Source organism: Mesoplodon bidens, assembly GCF_964165515.1.
Source record: "Mesoplodon bidens genome assembly, chromosome: 5".
Taxonomy (NCBI): Eukaryota; Metazoa; Chordata; class Mammalia; order Artiodactyla; family Ziphiidae; genus Mesoplodon; species Mesoplodon bidens.
The window spans coordinates 35,261,555-35,282,583 of NC_138161.1; the positions used below are offsets into that span (position 1 = coordinate 35,261,555).

The 21,029-nt window shown below is 34.0% G+C and overlaps 1 protein-coding gene across 1 annotated transcript in view; it reads right to left on the reverse strand.

The window, feature by feature from the left end:
• GBE1 (1,4-alpha-glucan branching enzyme 1) overlaps positions 1-21,029 on the reverse strand; it is a 296,584-nt gene that overhangs the window by 76,406 nt on the left and 199,149 nt on the right. Inside the window, exons 8-9 of the mRNA XM_081235731.1 lie at positions 12,579-12,694; positions 4,116-4,243 (exon numbers count right to left, since the gene is read on the reverse strand). Coding sequence (XP_081091857.1) covers positions 4,116-4,243; positions 12,579-12,694 — 244 coding nt within the window. The remainder of the gene's footprint in view (positions 1-4,115; positions 4,244-12,578; positions 12,695-21,029) is intronic.

Here is a 21,029-nt window from a genome sequence, read left to right on the forward strand (position 1 = left end):
TTTGTGTAATGCTTTTCATTTCAGGACAAATTTGATCTCTTTTCCTTAGTAGCACATAGAGAACACAAAATAGTAAAAGTGTTCTTGTTGAAACATAGCTTCTTACACTAATTTTTGAGTACTATATTTATTAACTACTGCTTTCATCAAACAAAAATACATGTGCCATATATCTGTTATTCTTGTTCTCTTTGTATACAGCATGGACATATAGTGTATTTTGTGAGAACTTAGCTTCTGATGAAATGGAAAGTAGAGTTAGCACACTAAGAGCGAAGCAGCAAGATGGCTTTCACTATAGTCAGTTACACTTGGAAAGGGTCTTTGAGGTTATCTAGTGGATTCTCTTCATTTAGAAGATATAGAAATCGAGGCTTATTGAGGTGAAGGGATTGCTAAAGACATGTTTCTCCATGGTAGAGCCAGGACTAAGACATCTGGCCTTTGGACAGGGTCTTCCTACTGTCATGCCACCACTAGATTATTGGTAATCAAATAAATATACAATCAAACAGATAAGTAAAAAAAAATAATGGTACAAGGACGCAGATGCAACAAAATACATTATTATAACAACTGTGGTAAAATATGGGACAAGTACTAGCAATTCTAACTCCACAATATCTTTCCAATAAATTATTTTCCTTTGCTCCATTTCTACAGACACTATCTTATTTAACCTACATTACTGTTTGCTTCAACTACTATGTTTCCAAACAAAGTTCCCCATCTCCAGTTTCTCTTTACCCTAGTTGTTGCCGAAGAGTCTGCTCCTATCACTGCCTGCACATAGCTTTCAATAGCCAACAATAAAAAACTCAAATTCTTCAATTTAAGATATAATTCAACAATTATACTTTAAGCATTGACAATATAGTTCACTATTTGATTATCGGCTTCCTCATTCACTGTTAAAATTTAAGATCCATGGAGCAGGACTTTTGTTGCTGTTGCTCTTGCCGTTGTCCACTGACATATGCCAGGAATCTATAATAGTAGAAGAGTCGCTGGCATAAGGCAGGGACTCAGTAACTCCCTGCTGAGTGAATGCATGAAGGTGCTGCCAAAGATTTCTACATACATAAGCATAATACTTGACTTGCTGGATTCATGAACTAGGACCTAAATGAATATGCACACACATACACTTATCACGAAATGACAATGTGCGTGGCTGTCATAATTGTTAGCTGAAGTACACAGAAAGTGCAAGGAAGAGACCTCTATCTTTCCGTCATTATTTCTACTATTTCATTTCAAATATTCAATACCTCATCCACTTTGAAACATTTATTCTTCCCTGTACTTGTCACAAGCTTTTCTGTGTGTGTCATCGCCCAAGTTCTTCTTTGGATCATTTTCCTTACTTCCTATGAAAGACTATCACATACTCTGAGCTCTCTGAGACTTAACTGCTTCTTCCACAACACCTCATCCTCAAACTCGTCCCACAGAAAAGCCGGAAAAAAAGAAACATATGACCTCTCTGGACTTCCAAAATATGTATTAATTGTTTTCTAATGGAAGAGAGCTACAGTTAAATATAGTACATAGTGGAATACATCCATAAGAAAGTATTCATCAATAATATCTTATTTCTAGATACTTCCTTATAGTTTATAAAAGTGAAAAAAGATGAATTAAAAAAAGTAAAAAAGGATGAATGTTTAACAGAAAAGAAACCATGTTAAAAGAATTATATTTATCAAAATATGTCACATTTTCACAGATATGATAGGTACTCAGTTCAATTCCTTATAAACACTGGCTGAATATGTATTAAATCTCAGGCACCTGTGTTAGGCACTGGAATTACAGACACAATGCCTTCCCAAAAGAATTTTCATAAGACCCAGAGTTTTCCTAAGACTGGTGATAAGATGGCATTAAAGATCAAGATAATTTTTCTCAAGAAAACATTAAGGTACAGTCTATATTCGGTCTACAGCTAGTTTTAGCAAATAGTTTGAAAGGAAATAGAATCTGCTGAGAAAAATATTTGGACACCAATTGGTCTTAACTCCTAAATCTGACTCCTAGAAGGCTGCCCCATTAATGCATATGAGACATTTCTAGCTCTCTTTTGGAAGTACAGAGTTAATGACTATTCTTTTAAAATCTTAAAAGAAAAAAAAATAAGTAAACGTAATGGTCACTAAAATAAATATGCTTTAAATATAAAGGAGTTGATGCTTACTGACATAGGATATTAAAATGATCATGTATGTTTCAAATGAAGTTAAAATAGTTTTAATTCTTTAATATCTAAAGATGACTCATGACTATTCCAGAGGGGGAAAAAGCCTCAGTCATCAAAAAAAATTTTTAATTAATACAGCAAATATAACCATGTATAATAGTAGATACACAGAAAAAAGGCTTCAATTTTAATAACTATCATTATAAATAAATTCAAATTTCTACTACAGGACTTTATGTATAACATTGCATTACTTATTCATTACACCACATTCCTTTCTTAAAAAAAAAGTTCATGAGGATCAATTCCACATTTTGAAGAGACTCCCACTAGACAGAAAAGTGATGTATTGAAATTGAAGTAGTTTTCAATTTAAGTAGAATAAATTGAAGACACATCTTCTTTTAAAAATATCTAAAACCAAGTAATATAAAGTAGGCTAAAGTCTCAAAGTTTCCTTGGTAGAGACACTGATAATCAGACAAGAGCTCCCTAGATGATGAAACTATTTTACTTGAAATGAATGGAAAGATCAATGTAACAATTTTAAGTTTCATGTATTAAATAATTACTTCTTTTTCTTCAGTACCCACTTCTGATTTGTGCTGTCATTAATTGTTTGTAGTAATTTGTTATATATAACATCTCGGCTTCAAATTGCCATAAATATAATTGAAAAACTAATTAATTTTTTTGATGTTTGACAGAAAATATTCAAATATATAAAGACAAAATAAAAGTTTAAAAATACTAATTTACATTAAAAAATATGCAGCACAGAAAGTGTTAGTAGAAGTACTAAAAAGACTTGTAAGTTATGACCAAATATAGGTAGGTAGAGATTGTGAAACAATACAGAGTATCAAAATGGCATTGTAATTGTGGGGTTTTTTAATTTTACATGAAAATTTACTCCAGGAATTTAGGATCTATTGCTCTATTCCTAGAAGATAGTTAGGAGGCAAAAGGTCTCTGTTCTCGATCCAGAGATAAACCAGGAAATCATATCACCTAGTTTGAGATTTGGAGTTTTGAGAAATGATGTATAGAAAAAAGGCTATACAAATAATAAACACTACAGGAAGGAAACTGTCACTACTGCATATCATTCCAATGAACAAAATGCCAAAAATGTGAAAATACATCTTAACTCTGACTCTTTCAATAGCCTTACTACTTTTATATGCCAACCACTACACTTTGTATAGAACAGTTTTAACATACTAAGTTCAATTTAATAATAATTCCTAGTTAGAGGACTCACAAAACCAGAGGGACTTTACTACTAAATATAAATTAGCATAAGCATTTAACAAACTTCTTAATTTATCAGATTTATCACCAAGAGGGGAATTGTCAATTATGCATATACCGAATTATATCATTACAGTGCAGCTTTGGGACAGTTAATCATGAACCTTCAGTTATCATGAATAACTAGTGAACATTTGGCAATTTCAGAGCAATAACGTAAACAAGAAAGGTAATCGCATAAGAACAAGAGAGGTTTCAGAGAAGCTCGAAAGCAGTGATCTATGCCATCTCTAATGATTAAACCAGAAAGGAAAAAAAAAAAACTTAAATAGCCAGATGCACATTAATATTCAATTCTTTTCTGTGCTGAAGGTCACATGGGAAAAGGACCTGTCCACTGATTGGGGTATATTACTTTCTAATCACTGGCAGTTTCTTTTTTAACAATGCAATAATGACAAGTAATTAGGGTACACTATCTGCTAATAGGAAAACAGTGAATTCTGAATAATGTGCCACCCACACAAGGTAGCTGCACTATAGTCAGGGTATAATTGCATTTATGCAATTACTGACAACATAGAGATTATTCAAATATTGTATGCTGACAAAATGTTCTACTTTAAAAGGGGTCAGAGGGTAGAGATCATTATAGCTTTACCTCAGCTATTGTTATAGAATCTGGATACAGCGTGTGAACCAAATGATTTGCCAACATGATATAAGTCAAAGCGTCTTCATCTACTTGTAGTCCAAAATACTCATGGTAGTCACCGGAGAAATTCTGACCTAGAGAACAGAAAACCAATATGGATGCATCATCTTAGCATGCAAGTTTTAACTCTGCACAAATGCCTCCACCAATTAGTTGGTTGATATCAGTTTTATCATAGCAAAATGTCATGAGCCAGCAATTATATGATTTAACTTACAAAAGTACTCCATATCTACATTCAAAGTTCAGACAATCCTGCAATTCAATTTTTGTTTTACAAAAGCAAACAAAAACCCTGTGATTTAAAATTTTAATTTAATTTGAACTGAATTTTACAGGAGAAAAATAAAGTAAAATAATACCAAAAAGGGCTCCCCTGGTGGTGCAGTGGTTGGGAATCCGCCTGCCAATGCAGGGGACACGGGTTCGATCCCTGGTCCGGGAAGATCCCACATGCCATGGAGCAACTAAGCCCGTGTGCCACAACTACTGAGCTGCACTCTGGAGCCTGCAAGCCACAACTACTGAAGCCCGCGTGCCTAGAGCTCGTGCTCTGCAATGGGAGAGGCCACACAATGAGAAGCCCACGCACTGCAACTAACAGCAGCCCCCGCTCGTCACAACCAGAGAGGGCCCGCAGACAGCAACGAAGACGCAACGCAGCCAAAAAATAAATAAATAGAAATAAATTTAAAAATAAAAAATGATACCAAAGATATTCATAAATTTTGTTTTAGATACATTTTTTGTCACACTAAGAGATCTTAATGTTAGCTAGTTCCTATTCGAGCCCTCTGAAGAAAAGCAAATATGAAAACCATCATAAAATTGAGACATAATGTTTATACTATTTTAAATATGGCTACAATTTATGCAGCATGGTTTTCCTATGATGACAAAAACAGTTTGAAATCCCTCAACTTCTACTTCCTCTTCCCCCAACTCCTGATTTGATTACTTATAGTATATTTCACTTTTTGGTATTATATTATGTACTTTATATTCCTTCAGTTGTTTACTCTTATTTTGAATTAAATCTAATTAGTGCTCAATGCCTGCCTTTTTCCCCCCTCATTTCCTATATCTCAGTTCTTTATTTTGGCTCTTTTTTTTTTCAGTTTGATGGATTCTATCTCGAAAGGATATTTTCACAGGTAATTATGGAAGTTTTATTCTTCAAGTTCTTTCAAACTTATCCCTCAATGGCAATTCAAATATTCAATTCTCAATTAACACTTTCTTTCCTTAAGAATTTTGTAGACATTGCTGTGGCAATTCAGTGGTATGAGTCCAGGCATTTTTTTTTCATCCATGCAGGTAAATTGCTTTTTTTCTACATATTACCTGATGAATTTCTCTTTATCATGGAATTTTATAAATTAAATACTGTGTCTTGATGTTAATTGTGTTATCTCAATTTTTTTCTGGTATATTATGTATTCTTTTGCTGTGAACTTACAGTATTTGTTTCTTCTTTAATTAATTTTTTTATCCATTTGATACATATTAGTGTATACATGTCAATCCCAATCTCCCAATTCATCACACCACAGCATCCCCACCACTTTCCCATCTTGGTGTCCATACATTTGTTTTCTGCATCTGTTTCTCAATTTCTGCCCTGCAAACCAGTTCATCTGTACCATTTTTCAAGGTTCCACATATATGCATTACTAAACGATATTTGTTTTTCTCTTTCTGACTTACTTCACTCTGTATGACACTCTCTAGATCTATCCACGTCTCGACAAATGACCCAATTTCGTTCCTTTTTATGGCTGAGTAATAGTCCATTGCATATATGTGCCACATCTTCTTTACCCATTTGTCTGTTGATGGGCATTTAGGTTGCTTCCATGACCTGGCTATTGTAAATAGTGTTGCAATGAACACTGGGGTGCATGTGTCTTTTTGAATTATGGTTTTCTCTGGGTATATGCTCAGTAGTGGGATTGCTGGGTCATATGGTAATTCTATTTTTTGTTTTTTAAGGAACCTCCATACTGTTCTCCATAGTGGTTATATCAATTTCCATTCCCACCAACAGTGCAAGAGGGTTCTCTTTTCTCCACACCCCCTCCAGCATTTGCTGTTTGTAGATTTTCTGATGATGCCCATTCTAACTGGTGTGAGGTGATACCTCATTGTAGTTTTGATTTGCATTTCTCTAATAATTAGTGATTTTGAATAGCTTTTCATGAGCTTCTTGGCCATCTGTATGTCTTCTGTGGAGAAATGTCTATTTAGGTCTTCTGCCCATTTTTGGATTGGGTTGTTTGTTTTTTTAATGTTGAGCTTCATAAGCTGTTTGTATATTTTGGAGATTAATCCTTTGTCCATTGATTTGTTTGCAAATATTTTCTCCCATTCTAAGGGTTGTCTTTTTGTCCTGTTTATAGTTTCATTTGTTGTGCAAAAGCTTTGAAGTTTCATTAGGTCCCATTTGTTTATTTTTGTTTTTATTTCCATTACTCTAGGAGGTGGATCAAAAAAGATCTTGCTGTGATTTACATCAAAGAGTGTTCTTCCTATGTTTTCCTCTAAGAGTTACATAGTGTCCGGTCTTATATTTAGGTCTCTAATCGATTTTGAGTTTATTTTTGTGTATGCAGTTAGGGAGTGTTCTGATTTCATTCTTTTACATGGAGCTGTCCAGTTTTCCCAGCATCACTTATTGAAGAGACTGTCTTTTCTCCATTGTATATCCTTGCCTCCTTTGCCATAGATTAGTTGACCATAGGTGCGTGGGTTTATCTCTGGGCTTTCCATCCCATTCCATTAATCTATATTTCTGTTTTTGTGCCAGTATCATATTGTCTTGATTACTGTAGCTTTGTAGTATAGTCTGAAGTCAGGGAGCCTGATTGCTCCAGCTCCAGTTTTTTTCCCTAAAGACTGCTTTGGCTACCTCGGGTCTTTTTTGTCTCCAAACAAATTTTAAGATTTTTTGTTTTACTTCTGTAAAAAATGCCATTGGTAATTTGATAGGGATTGCATGGAATCTGTAGATTGCTTTGGTAGTATAGTCATTTTCACAATATTGATTCTTCCAAACCAAGAACATGGTATATCTCTCCAACTGTTTGTATCATCTTTAATTTCCTTCATCAGTGTCTTAGTTTTCTGCATAGAGGTCTTTTGTCTCCTTAGGTAGGTTTATTCCTAGGTATTTTATTCTTTTTATTGCAATGGCAAATGGTAGTGTTTCCTTAATTTCTCTTTCACATTTTTCATTATTAGTGTATAGGAATGCAAGGGATTTCTGCATTGATTTTGTATCCAGCAACTTTACCAAATTCATTAATTAGGTCTAGTAGTTTTCTGGTGGCATCTTTAGGATTCTCTATGTATAGTATCATGTCATCTGCAAACAGTGACAGTTTTACTTCTTCTTTTCCATTTTGTATTCCTTTTATTTCTTTTTCTTCCCTGAATGCCATGGCTCGGACTTCTAAAACTATGTTGAATAATAGTGGTGAGAGTGGACATCCTTGTCTAGTTCCTGATCTTAGAGGAAATGCTTTCAGTTTTTCAGCATTGAGAATGATGTTTGCTGTGGGTTTGTCATATATGGCCTTTACTATGTTGAGATAGGTTCCCTCTATGCCCACTTTCTGGAGAATTTTTATCATAAATGCATGTTGAATTTTGTCAAAAGCTTTTTCTGCATCTATTGAGATGATCACAAGGTTTTTCTTCTTTAATTTGTTAATATGGTGTATCACATTGATTGATTTGCATATATTGAAGAATCCTAGCATCCCTGGGATAATTCCCACTTGGTCATGGTATATGATCATTTTAATGTGCTGTTGGATTCTGTCTGCTAGTATTTTGTTGAGGATTTTTGCATATATATTCATCAGTGATATTGGTCTGTAATTTTCTTTTTTTGCAGTATCTTTGTCTGGTTTTAGTACAAGGGTGATGGTGGCCTCATAGAATGAGTTTGGGAGTGTTATTTCCTCTGCAATTTTTTGGAAGAGTTCGAGAAGGATGGATGTTAGCTCTTCTCTACATGTTTGGTAGAATTCACTTGTGAAGCCATCTGGTCCTGGACTTTTGTTTCCTGCAAGATATTTAATCACAGTTTCAATGTCATTACTTGTGATTGGTCTGTTCATATTTTCTATTTCTTCCTGGTTCAATCTTGGAAGGTTATACCTTTCTAAGAATTTGTCCACTTCTTACAGGTTGTCCATTTTATTGGCAAAGAGTTGCTTGTAGTAGTCTCTTAGGATGCTTTGTATTTCTGTGGTGTCTGTTGTAACTTGTCCTTTTTCATTTATAATTTTAATGATTTGAGTCTTCCCCCTCTTTTTCTTGATGAGTCTGGCTAATGGTTTATCAATTTTGTTTATCTTCTCAAAGAACCATCTTTTAGTTTGATTGATCCTTGCTATTGTTTTCTTTGTTTTTATTTCATTTATTTCTGCTCTGATCTTTATGATTTCTTTCCTTCTGCTAACTTTGAGTTTTGTTTGTTCTTCTTTCTCTAGTTCCTTTAGGTGTAAGGTTAGATTGTTTATTTGAGATGTTTGTTGTTTTTTGAGGTAGAATTGTATTGCTATAAACTTCCCTCTAAGAACTGCTTTTGCTACATCCCATAGGTTTGGGATCATCGTGTTTTTATTGTCTTTTGTCTCTAGGTATTTTCTGATTTCCTCTTTGACTACTTCAGTGATCTCTTGGCTATTTAGTAACATATTGTTTAGCCTCCATGAGTTTGTGTTTTTTATATTTTTTTCCCTTTAATTCATTTCTAATCTCATAGTGTTATGGAAAGAAAAGAGGCTTGATATGATTTCAATTTTCTTAAATTTACTGAGGCTTCATTTGTGACCCAAGATGTAATCTATCATGGAGAATGTTCCGTGCACACTTGAGAAGAAAGTGTAATCTGCTGTTTGGGGATGGAATATTCTATAAATATCAATTAAATCTATCTGGTCTATTGTGTCATTTAAAGCTAGTGTTTCCTTAATAATTTTATGTTTGAATGATCTGTCCATTGGTGTTGAGGTGTTAAAGTCCCCCACTATGATTGTGCTACTGTGGATTTCCTCTTTTATAGCTGTTAGCAGTTGCCTTATGTATTGAGGTGCTCCTATGTTGGGTGCATATACATTTATAATTATTATATCTTCTTCTTGGATTGATTCCTTGATCATTATGTAGTGTCCTTCCTTGTCTCTTGTAACATTCTTTATTTTAAAGTGTATATTATCTGATATGAGTATTGCTACTGCAGATTTCTTTTGATTTCCATTTGCATGGAATATCTCTTTCCATCCCCTCACTTTCATTCTGTATGTGCCCCTAGGTCTGAAGTGGGTACTTGTAGACAGCATATATATGGGTCTTGTTTTTGTGTCCATTCAGCGAGCCTGTGTCTTTTGGTGGGAGCATTTAATCCATTCACGTTTAAGGTAGTTATTGATATGTATGTTTCTATTACCATTTACTTAATTGTTTTGGGTTTGTTTTTGTAGGTCCTTTTCTTTTCTTGTGCTTCCCACTTACAGAAGTTTTTTTAGCATTTGTTGTAGAGCCGGTTTGGTGGTGCTGAATTCTCTTAGCTTTTGCTTGTCTGTAAATCTTTTGATTTCTCCATCGAATCTCAATGAGATCCTTGCCGACTAGAGTAATCTTGGTTGTAGGTTCTTCCCTTTCATCACTTTAAATATGTCATGTCATTCCCTTCTGACTTGTAAAGTTCCTGCTGAGAAATCAGCTGTTAACCTTATAGGAGTTTCCTTGTATGTTATTTGTCACTTTTCCCTTGCTGCTTTCAATAATTTTTCTTTGTTTTTAATTTTTGCGAATTTGATTACCATGTGTCTCAGTGTGTTTTTCCTTGGGTTTCTCTTGTATGGGATTCTCTGCACCTCCTGGACTTGTGTGGCTATTTCCCTTCTCATGTTAGCTACGTTTTCAACTATAACCACTTCAAATATTTTCTCGGGTCCATTCCCTCTGTCTTCCCCTTCTGGGACACCTATAATGCGAATGTTGTTGCGTTTACTGTTGTCCCAGAGGTCTCTTAGGCTGTCTTCGTTTCTTTTCATTCTTTTTTCTTTATTCTGTTCTGCAGCAGTGAATTCGACCATTCTGTCTTCCAGGTCACTTATCCAATCTTCTGCCTCAGTGATTCTGCTATTGATTCCTTCTAGTGTATTTCTCATTTCAGTTATCATATGGTTCATCTCTGTTTGTTTGTTCTTTAATTCTTCTAGGTCTTTGTTAAACATTTCTTTCATCTTCTCGATCTTTGCCTCCATTCTTTTTCCAAGGTCCTGGATCATCTTCAGAATTCAGAATTATTCTGAATTCTTTTTCTGGAAGGTTGCCTATCTCCATTTCATTTAGTTGTTTTTCTGGGATTTTATCTTGTTCCTTCATCTGGTACATAACCCTATGCCTTTTCATCTTGTCTATCTTTCTGTGAATGTGGCTTTTGTTCCACAGGCTGCAGGATTGTAGTTCTTCTTGCTTCTGCTGTCTGCCCTCTGGTGGATTAGGCTATCTAAGAGGCTTCTGCACGTTTCCTGATGGGAGGGACTGGTGGTGGGTAGAGCTGGTTGTTGTTCTGGTGGGCAGAATTCAATAAAACTTTAATCCCCTTGTCTGCTAATGGGTGGGGCTGGGTTCCTTCCCTGTTGTTTGTTTGGCCTGAGGTGACCCAACTCTGGAGGCTACTTGGGCTTTTTGGTGGGGCTAATGGTGGACTCTGGGAGGGCTCACACCAAGGAGTACTTCCCAGAACTTCTGCTGCCAGTGTCCTTGTCCTCGTGGTGAGCCACAGCCACACCCTGTCTCTGCAGGAGACCCTCCAACACCAGCAGGTAGGTCTGATTCTGTCTCCTATGGAGTCACTGTTCCTTCCTCTGGGTTCCGATGCGCACACTACTTTGTGTGTGCCCTCCAAGTGTGGAGTCTCTGTTTCCCCCAGTCCTGTCAAAGTCCTCTAGTCAAATCTTGCTATCCTTCAAAGTCTGATTTTCTACAAATTCTTCCTCCCATTGCCAGACCCCCAGGTTGGGAAGCCTGATGTGGGGCTCAAAACCTTCACTCCAGCTGGTGGACTTCTGTAGTGTAATTTTTCTCCAGCTTGTGATTCATCCACCCAGCAGTTATGGGATTTGATTTTATTGGGATTGCGCCCCTCCTACCGTCTCATTGTGGCTTCTCCTTTGTCTTTGGATGTGGGGTATATTTTTTCGTGAGTTCCAGTGTCTTCCTGTTGATGATTGTTCAGCAGTTAGTTGTGATTCCAGTGTTCTCGCAAGACAGAGTGAGAGCATGTCCTTCTACTAAGCCATCTTGAAGAATGTCTACTGTCTCAGTATTTATTCTTATCCTCATCTCAAAGTGGGAAAGCATGCTAAGTAACTCAGAATGTTTTTCTTTACCATTTCTTGGGCTCTGTACCCATAAAAAGCATATCCCATATCCATGGATTTCAGTTCACTTCACCAACTCCACAATTCCTTGGAAAATACCTAGCCCTCAGCACAGCGAGGTTCTGCAGGGGCATGTAGGTGTCTTAATCTAGGAGAGGATCTTTTTGAATTTTGTCTTGCTTGCCTTTTTCATCCCCTAAGTCAGCTTCTCTCCAAAGTGGAAGGTATCAATGAAACCTGTCATGTCTTATAGATTCAACTTCTTCCCTAGGAATGTTTCATGTGGGCAGCATCTTGACTGAGAGCAGTTAACAGCACACTTTGAATATAGCATCTTTCCTTGGCAGCCACTTTTTGGTTTATACTCTAACGTCAATTTTTTAGATTGGTTGTTGCCAGTAAATATTTGGTCATTAAAAAAAATAATAATTATTCTCCATGTTATCTATTGAAGGATTAGGATTCTGTGATCCCACTTCTCTGTACAACTTTTAAACTGAAGATCTTTGATCCATATTTTTAATTACAGATTAATTTACAATTTAGTTTTAACTGAGCACATCTATATTTAAAATATACATATTTTCTTCAATGTTTAATATGCAAAGGAACCCATACTTTAACAAATGTTCTCATTTATTATTTTTGTTATTTTTCTTTACAACTGCTGTCATGTTCACATCGTGAGGGTGCTGTAATAAATGGTATCCTTAAAAAACATTTTTAAAAGAATGCTACATATTAAAGAGAGCATATTATTAAGTAGATATATTTCAAAGGAAATCAGTATATTTTATTTACTTATAAAATGTATTTGACCCAATCTCTTGCCAAAAAGGGATCAGAAGTGATCAGAGAAAAGACATACACAATGGAACTAATAAAAATCAATCCAACAATAATGGTTACTGCAGTGACATAACTGAACCCTAAGCCTGGTTGTAATCTTCCAGTAAAAAATAAAATAAAATCATTAGTTACATCTGTAATGTATCAGGTTACCTACCTATTCCATGGTGATGATAGAGCATGGATGTAACACCATCAAAACGAAATCCATCAAATCCATATTCTTCCAACCACCACCTTATGTTTGACAGAAGAAATCTTAAAACTTCCCAGCTAAAATAGTAGATAAATATATATTTAAGCATAATGTATATCGTAATTTTCCTTAATTCGTATACATCCTTTGCTAAGAGTAATAATTAAAATCAAAATCTCTCTCTTAGGAATCACGATGTTCAAAGAAATATATCACATAAACAACAGAAAACTACTAAGATTTACCTCATTTATTTGATGAAATTCATTCTAAAAGGAAAATTTGTTAAATTTCTTTAGCTGCAAAATCACTCAATATCTGAGAAAAACCTAAGGAAAAAATGTGTCAGTCTGGTCCAAAGTGCAGGGACTCTGTCTTGTTCAATGCAAACATACAGTGATTACTACACAGTACTGGTTACTAAAAAAAAAAAAAAAAAAAACAGAAAAACAAAAAACCACAAAGCCTGTCACTTATCTCTGAATTTTCATCACGATTTTTCATGTAATATAACCACAGTCACATAGTTTCTCCTTTTAGAAAATATAATTTCATTATCAATAGAAAACTGCTTTCAGCCTCCAGTGTTTGCTTAAAATATCTCCTTATTCTACAGTTTAAAACAGACATAGTTTAGAATAAAAAGTAAAGAAAAAAAGAGTTTTAAAATCAACCATATGATAAGCAGTATTATATTTACTGGACTTGTTTTGTGAGGGTAAAAGAAGAAGACCTAATTACTAGAATATACATGTTTAATAAAGTAAAAACTTCTACAAGTTAAAGAGTCCTATATCCATAAAAACAGAAAGAAAACAAATAACTGTTATAACTCAATTAAAAACACCACATGAAACAAGGCTATTTTGGACAATTGAAAAGAGGGCATCATCAATTAGTATTTTTTTTTTTTTTTTAGTCATACAGTTATGGTTGAGTTCTCTATCTCATTATAACTATGGTCTTAAGCCTTTAATACCTCATTTAGTTTAATGACAAAGCAGTAATAGTGTACACAATTCCTTAACCCATTTAAAATTTATGGAATTTTTTTAACCTTCTATATATTAAAGAGCAATCTGACCTAAGTGGAGATTAAGTCATCACAATCAACTCCAGAATTGTAAATCAAAACTTTGGGGCAAGATGAGTATCGGTGGTAATTAACTCATTTAAATAAGTTACTTTGAGTTTTGAAAACTTACTCAAAGTTAAGAAATGAAAAAAACCCCAGAAATCCAAGCAATCCAGTAGATATGAAAGGGAGCCAGGAGGTTCTGGATTGTTAGATCCAAGCCATGATGAAGGTAGAATATACCAATGTTTCTATTAATGCATATTCATTTAGGGTTTAAAGAGAAAAATTTCTGCTTAACAAAAAGAAATGAATAGATCAAAATTGCTCTATTTTATACAGCAATTTCTAATATCTATACTATTTTTGAAGTTTCTCTATATTTTTTTAACAAGGTTGCTATATGAATATTTCAGAAAGAATAAATTTGCATATCAATAATCCTTTCTAAACAATATTTTGAAAAGGTCATACTTTTCTCATCTGTCCATTTGATTGGTAATGTATATTTTACTTCTGAAAGGCAAACTGAATGTTATTTTTAGCCCAAAGTACCTCAGAGTAGGAACAAAACCTGTTTAAAAACTAAATATCTTGAGTAGATGTATGAAGATACGAATATGTAAACCAGAGTTCACAGACTGTCCCTGGGCCTGATCTGACATGTATTACTGTTTTGTTTATCTTGCAGAAGGCAGTAGACCCTTGGACAACACAGATTCGAACTGCACAGGTCCACTTATATTTTTTTTTCAATAAATATACAGTCATCCCTCCATATTCTTGGATTAGCATCCTTGGATACAGAGTGACCACAGTATTCATTATACTATGCCATTTTATATGGACTTGAGCATCTGTGGATTTTGGTATATGGTGGGGCTCCTGGAACCAATCTTCTGCAGATGTTGAGGGACAACTGTACTTTCAATTTTTCAGTTTGAATTTCTGAAGATGGAACATGTACTTTCTGGTTCCTCCCAGTACCTGCAATTCCACATTTTCATACCAACCCTACTGACTCACTTACATCTCCATCTTGGGCTGGTGGACATTTACTGTCAATTTCTAACATAAATATTAGACATTTATGTTAGACAGGTAAACACATTCAAATGTGAAAACTGCATCCTAATATCTACAGAGATAAAGTAAGAGAAAAGAAGAAAAAAAGCCAATGATACTGCAATTCAATAAAAAGCAGAAAAGGAGGTGATGTGAATCTAATAATTAAAAAGAAAGTACTGCTCAATATCACATACTTGATTAAGGGCGGAGTTACTAAATGTCCTACTGATTCCTGTTATTACAATATTTAATCTATCTTCTTCTTGACCAAAAGGAGTTATAAAACTATATTTAACATACTTGGCTGTAACTATGTGAGTAGACAGATTCTTGGTATGAGTAAATAGAAAAAGAATTTCCTGTGATAATCAGAAAAGAAAAAATAATGAAAACGGAGCATATAATTTAAAAGTTCAAATGGGCTAAAAAAATACTAAATTCTATCCTATGGACCTCTAAAATTCTCTTAACCTGAAACAAAGTCTAAACAACATAAAAATTCTTAAAAAAAAATCACCACAAGGGCTTCCTTGGTGGCGCAGTGGTTGAGAGTCCGCCTGCCGATGCAGGGGACCCGGGTTTGTGCCCTGGTTCAGGAAGATCCCACATGCCACGGAGCGGTTGGGCCCGTGAGTCATGGCTGCTGAGCCTGCACGTCTGGAGCCTGTGCTCCGCAAGGGGAAAGACCACAACAGTGAGAGGCCCGTGTACCGAAAAAAAAAAAAAATCACCACAAGATTAAACAGATAGAAACAAATCAAATTTGTAGTGCTTACAAAATAATCCATTTTATTATATTTTATGAATATGTAAATCATTAATAAAACATAAAACAGAAGTGTAGTCTGTGGACATAGAACAGAGATTCAGTTGACCTTTGAACAATATGGTTTTGAACAGTGTGGGTACACTAATATGTGGATATTTTTCGATAAATATAGTACCTGTATTTTCATTTTACAGATCTTTAAATTAGCGAACTGTGGGGAAAAGTTTGTGTTCAATTAGAGATCACAATATGTGGAATCAAAAGAACTATAGTTTGAGTCCTGATTCTAATCCAAACTGTTTCAGCTTGAGTGAGTGATTTATCAATTACTTTGTTTTTGAGGCAGAGATAGCAGATGTGGATTTCAACTGAGCAGGGGTAGGTGTATCTAAACCCCAAGTTGTTCAACGGTCAACTGGACACAAAATTTTACAGGGGAGTAAACTATCTAGAATGAAAATAGTAAAGAAACAAACTCTAGAACATTTTGTTTTTTAACAAAATCTTGGGAAATACATTCAGGAAAAAAATCAGATCTAAAATTTTCAAGTTAGTAGCAGCAAATAGAAAGCAAAAGTTAAAAGTATGAATTCTCTGGTTATACATATTTTCTAAAACTAGATTATTTTAAAAAGTTAGTTAAAAAAATTGATCTTATAAAGGTAACATTTTATAAATAAATAGCCTTTGTTGTTCAAGAAAAAATAAACTACCAGTGCAGGAAATAGGGGGCAAGACAGACTCATAATTATGTTCCCAATATTTCTGTAGTCCAAATTTTCTCTTATCATCTTGGCATGATAAATCCAGACAGATAAATTCACTCTATAAACTCAGTGTCCTAATAAAACGAATTTAAAGGACATGTTGCTTGCACTCAGATCACAAAAATTGGGGCTTGCAAGACCTAACAAGACAGAGAACCAGGAAGACTGAGGTCTAAGTCCCTAAATAACCAGACCGTACACGTGAGTAATTGCATGGACACAATCCAGAACTCAAAGTTGAAAAAGAGCAGGTTTTAGAGGGTTTACAGTATCACTGGAATAAAGATGTAGCTTTCTTTTTTTTTTTCTTACACTATGTAAACATCCAACTTAATTTAACAATGTATTTAATTATTATATAAATATATTTATCCCAGGTCACTGAAGTTAAATTACAAGAGGAAAGATGTGCCGGGAGTCCTCCAGACAACATCCAGATTTAGTGATTCATTAGGAGACCTACAGGAGTAAGCATATAGTCATGCTCATGGCTATGATTTATTACATACAGTAAAAGGATCAAAAGCAAAATCGGCAAAGAAAAAAGTGCATGGGGCAAAGTTCAAAGGAGTCTAGGTGTAAACTCCCAAGAGTCACCCTCTCCTGATAGAGTCACACTTAATTCCTCTGACAACAAACTGTCACAATACTTGTGAAATGTCATCTACCAGGGAAGCTCATGAAAGACTCAGTTCTCAGCAGTTTTACTGGGGGCTGGTGAAATCTTAAATATATGTTAAAAATCTAAATCTAAAGGACCTCCAGCTGAGGTACTGTTATACACCCTACTTTTCAGCAGTGACATGTAGGATGCAATTATCAAGCTTATACATGAATGAAATCGTTCACTGAATCTAAGCTTTGCCTTTTAAATAGAACACCAGAACAAACTTAAGGAATATATACCAGTGAAAATATAGATTTCTGAAAGACATCTATTACTAATCCTACTATTGTAAATTTCAAATTCAGCACCCATAAATTGCATTTTTCCTTCTTTGAGGGGCTGAGAAGAAGAGTTAGGATATATTCCAAATTATGACTGAATTACAAATATTACTCAATGTGCTCTGTAGCAATAAATGAACTGAATCATCTCAATTGAACGGTTTGCCTTGAGTCAAAGTAGGAAAACGTCTGGCAAACGGTACAATAGAAAAGGCAATTTACTTTTTCTACTTCAAAATGTCATCAGACAGCCCATGACACAGTTAATATATCCAGTTGATCAGAGTCCCATAAAAATATAAAGCAGAATTTAAGAGTACAGTTTTACTTTGGTGTTACAGCAGACAAGGTGGAGCTTTGATTTTAAGATTATTCCATTGACAAAAGGCTTTTAAAGTCTGTCCTTAAAAACCACAAAGTAGCCTAGTTTCCAAACAATTGGAAGAATTTGATGCTAACAAATATATACCTAGGAGCCAGCTTGAATGTATTTGAGAAATAACCTATTTTAGTTATTAGCTTTCTATCTTAAACCAATTAACACATAAATTAGAAACAAATACTATGTCATATATACTGCCTAAGATCGATTGATTAGCTTACTCATATATTTTATGAAGCAAAAACAAAATCCCTAAAGTGCAGAAAAAGATAATGAAATGCGCTGACTTTCCTGTGAATCATAAACCACTAAAAATATTTAAATCACAGGTGTCTGATATAGAAACTGAATATGTCAATGAAAAATATATACATTTAAGGATTTCTGGCAATCAAAATAATCAGTCTAATTGGTTTGGATGTCTGAAATATTCAACCTGTAATCAAGTAATGATGATTTATTAAGACAATTTTGTCACACAGATAATTCCAATATTAAGGTTTTTAGGAAATATCCCTAAAATCAAAAACTGTTGATTTGTCTCACATTCTGCCAATGAACTTTATAATGAAATAAAACATAGTCAAATTTTCTTGGCAAGCAAGTATAATCAGATGTAACCACACTTATTAGATGAAGTTACATTTTGTAATTCAAAACTATTTGCCTAATGTATTTATCTGTGGCCCTGAATAACTTCTAGAATTTTCAAAATCAGCCACTTAGTCCACTGGATGTTACTAACCCCACTAATATTGCATACAAATAAATTGGAGATATTTTTAAGCAGTGGCCAAATATCAAAATATGAAGAAAAATTATATATTCCTCTTAGCTATTACAGAGTCTTTGAAGCTGAATGGCTATTAAAACGTAAATCATAAAACCATAAAGCAAAAGTTACATGTTTTGATCTGGGTATTTCAACTGAGGCAGCAGATTAACCTTAAACAAAGAAAGTACTTTGAGACATTTTCTTTTACAGAAAAATATGGCATGTAAAATAGAAGGATAGAGTCTTGAATCACAATCAAAATAACATTTATTTTTAAAGGAAGATACTCTTTTTAAAGGAAAATAACATTTTTTTTAAAGGAAGATACTGAAAAGCAGGTAATATCTTACTAGGTACTCTATTTTTAAAAATAAAAAAAAAACTCATCTATCAGTATAATTTTAATATAACTAGTCAATAAAGGGAAAATGCTATATTTTTGCTTTTTACTTTGTCAACAGAAATTATACTATCAGTCAATTGGAATTGATTGAGAAAAATTTTAAACATCAAAAAGTGCTAAAAGTGCTTATTCATATCTCGTACAATATAATAGTGTCATCTATAACAAAATGTATCTAGGTCTTTAGACAGAATTATATTGAGGCTACTGTATATATTAATTTCAAACAAAATTAGGTAGCAAGAAGCACACAACTCTAATGAGACAAAGTATTAATTCAACTACTAAAAATCTGTAATAATATAAATTTCAGAAATGGGTTTTTATTATAAAATATGATTTTGAAGTTTTCTTTTCAATATCACGTTATTTTTTTATTTCAACCTGTACAACTTTATATTATTTAAATTAATATACTGTTTAATCATATTATATCCACTGAGCCCTGGTTATCTACATTCATTATTACAATAAAACATTTTCTTCCCCTTAAGGCCTAAATTGTACTTAACTTATTAAATATTGAATTAAAATTACTCCATTTATATTATCTGTAAGTCTAATTAGGTATTCTCTAGGAAATAAGTAGGAAAGGATGGCATATTATACTTTCATATGCTAAATGTTTCCAATTATACTTTTACTAAAAAAAAAAAATACTCGAGAAATTTTCAAGTCTCTCTTTTCTCTAAATTTATATTCTTAACAAGCTTGGTTACCTGCTCAAGTAAGATGAGAAAAATGCAAACTTCGAGGGGAGTGTGTTTGTCCCTGTGTATGTGTGTGCATAGGGGTGGGGAGCGGAGTGGTAAGGGACCAGCAGTTAAAGCAAACGTGAAAGCTTTTCAGTCTGATACAAAAAAAGAGATAGGGCCTCCCTGGTGGCGCAGTGGTTGATAGTCCGCCTGCCGATGCAGGGGATACGGGTTCGTGTCCCGGTCCGGGAGGATCCCATGTGCCGCGGAGTGGCTGGGCCCGTGAGCCATGGCCGCTGGGCCTGCGCGTCCGGAGCCTGTGCTCCGCAACGGGAGAGGCCACAGCGGTGAGAGGCCCGCGTACCGCAAAAAAAAAAAAAAAAAAAAAAAAAGAGATAAATCTAAAATAACTAATAACCCACTCTGATAATGATTAATTACCCTGAATGATTAAGAAATTAATAAGTTTTCATACTATTTATTTTTAAATCAGTTTATATTTCTTTGCTTTCTCATAAAGGTTGTTACCAAAGGTGATTTTTCAAAGCATTAGAGCTTATCAAATATACTATTAAAATTTGGACAAAACTTAGAAAGATCTTTTTCAAAGTAGAGGGCACAAAAAAGCTGAGCATCTCAAGGTCTAGAAAGCAGAGAGCCAAGCTAAATCATCCTTTATAATGAAACATAGGGGAGGTATTATATGAAACTTATTACATATCTCATCTGAACAAGGCATTGCTCTTCTACAGAACAAATCACTATAGGTTAGTTAATTACATATACATACATACAGGTACACAGATACACATCCATCTTTTCCAAACAAGGTTAAAAATTCAACCTTACCTATAGAATGAAAATAATTATTGCTCCAGATCAAAACTGACAGTGACTTAAACATATATAGATATACATTATTGGCAAATATTAAACTATAATTGTTAATCAGATTTTAAAAGCTTATTTTAATGGTAAAAGCTTGGAAACAACTATTTACATATTTCTCATTTTTCAATCTTTCTCTTCTGATTGATTTATTTCTAATAGATTAACTTGATATTTAAGTGAACTATTATATTTCTGTTGTAGAAAAATAGCTCATAAACTTGATAATTTTCCATCACTGTATTAAAATTTGTAATTAGATATATAATGTTTATTTACTTATATTTAACCAGCTTCATTTCAAAAGACTGACTTGAGGCAACTTAAAGATAAATACATCTAAACAGCGTCAAAAAATAAATGAGAAAAATACAAGTGAAGGAGAACAAAGATCTGTAGATAAACAAGTATAAAGCATCTGGGAATTAATTTTCTTTTCTAGTCCAAAATAATTATGATTTTATAGACTATATTGACTACAAGAGGATTTTCCTTGACTATCACCCCTAAATAATGAATATTTTAAGACAACATTCAAGAAAAATACTATTATAGCTTATATAAAGTTATAGATATTTAGAATACTAAGGAAGTTGCAATGCAACAATGTACTCTGAGACCAAAGATGGATAAGCACTCTGG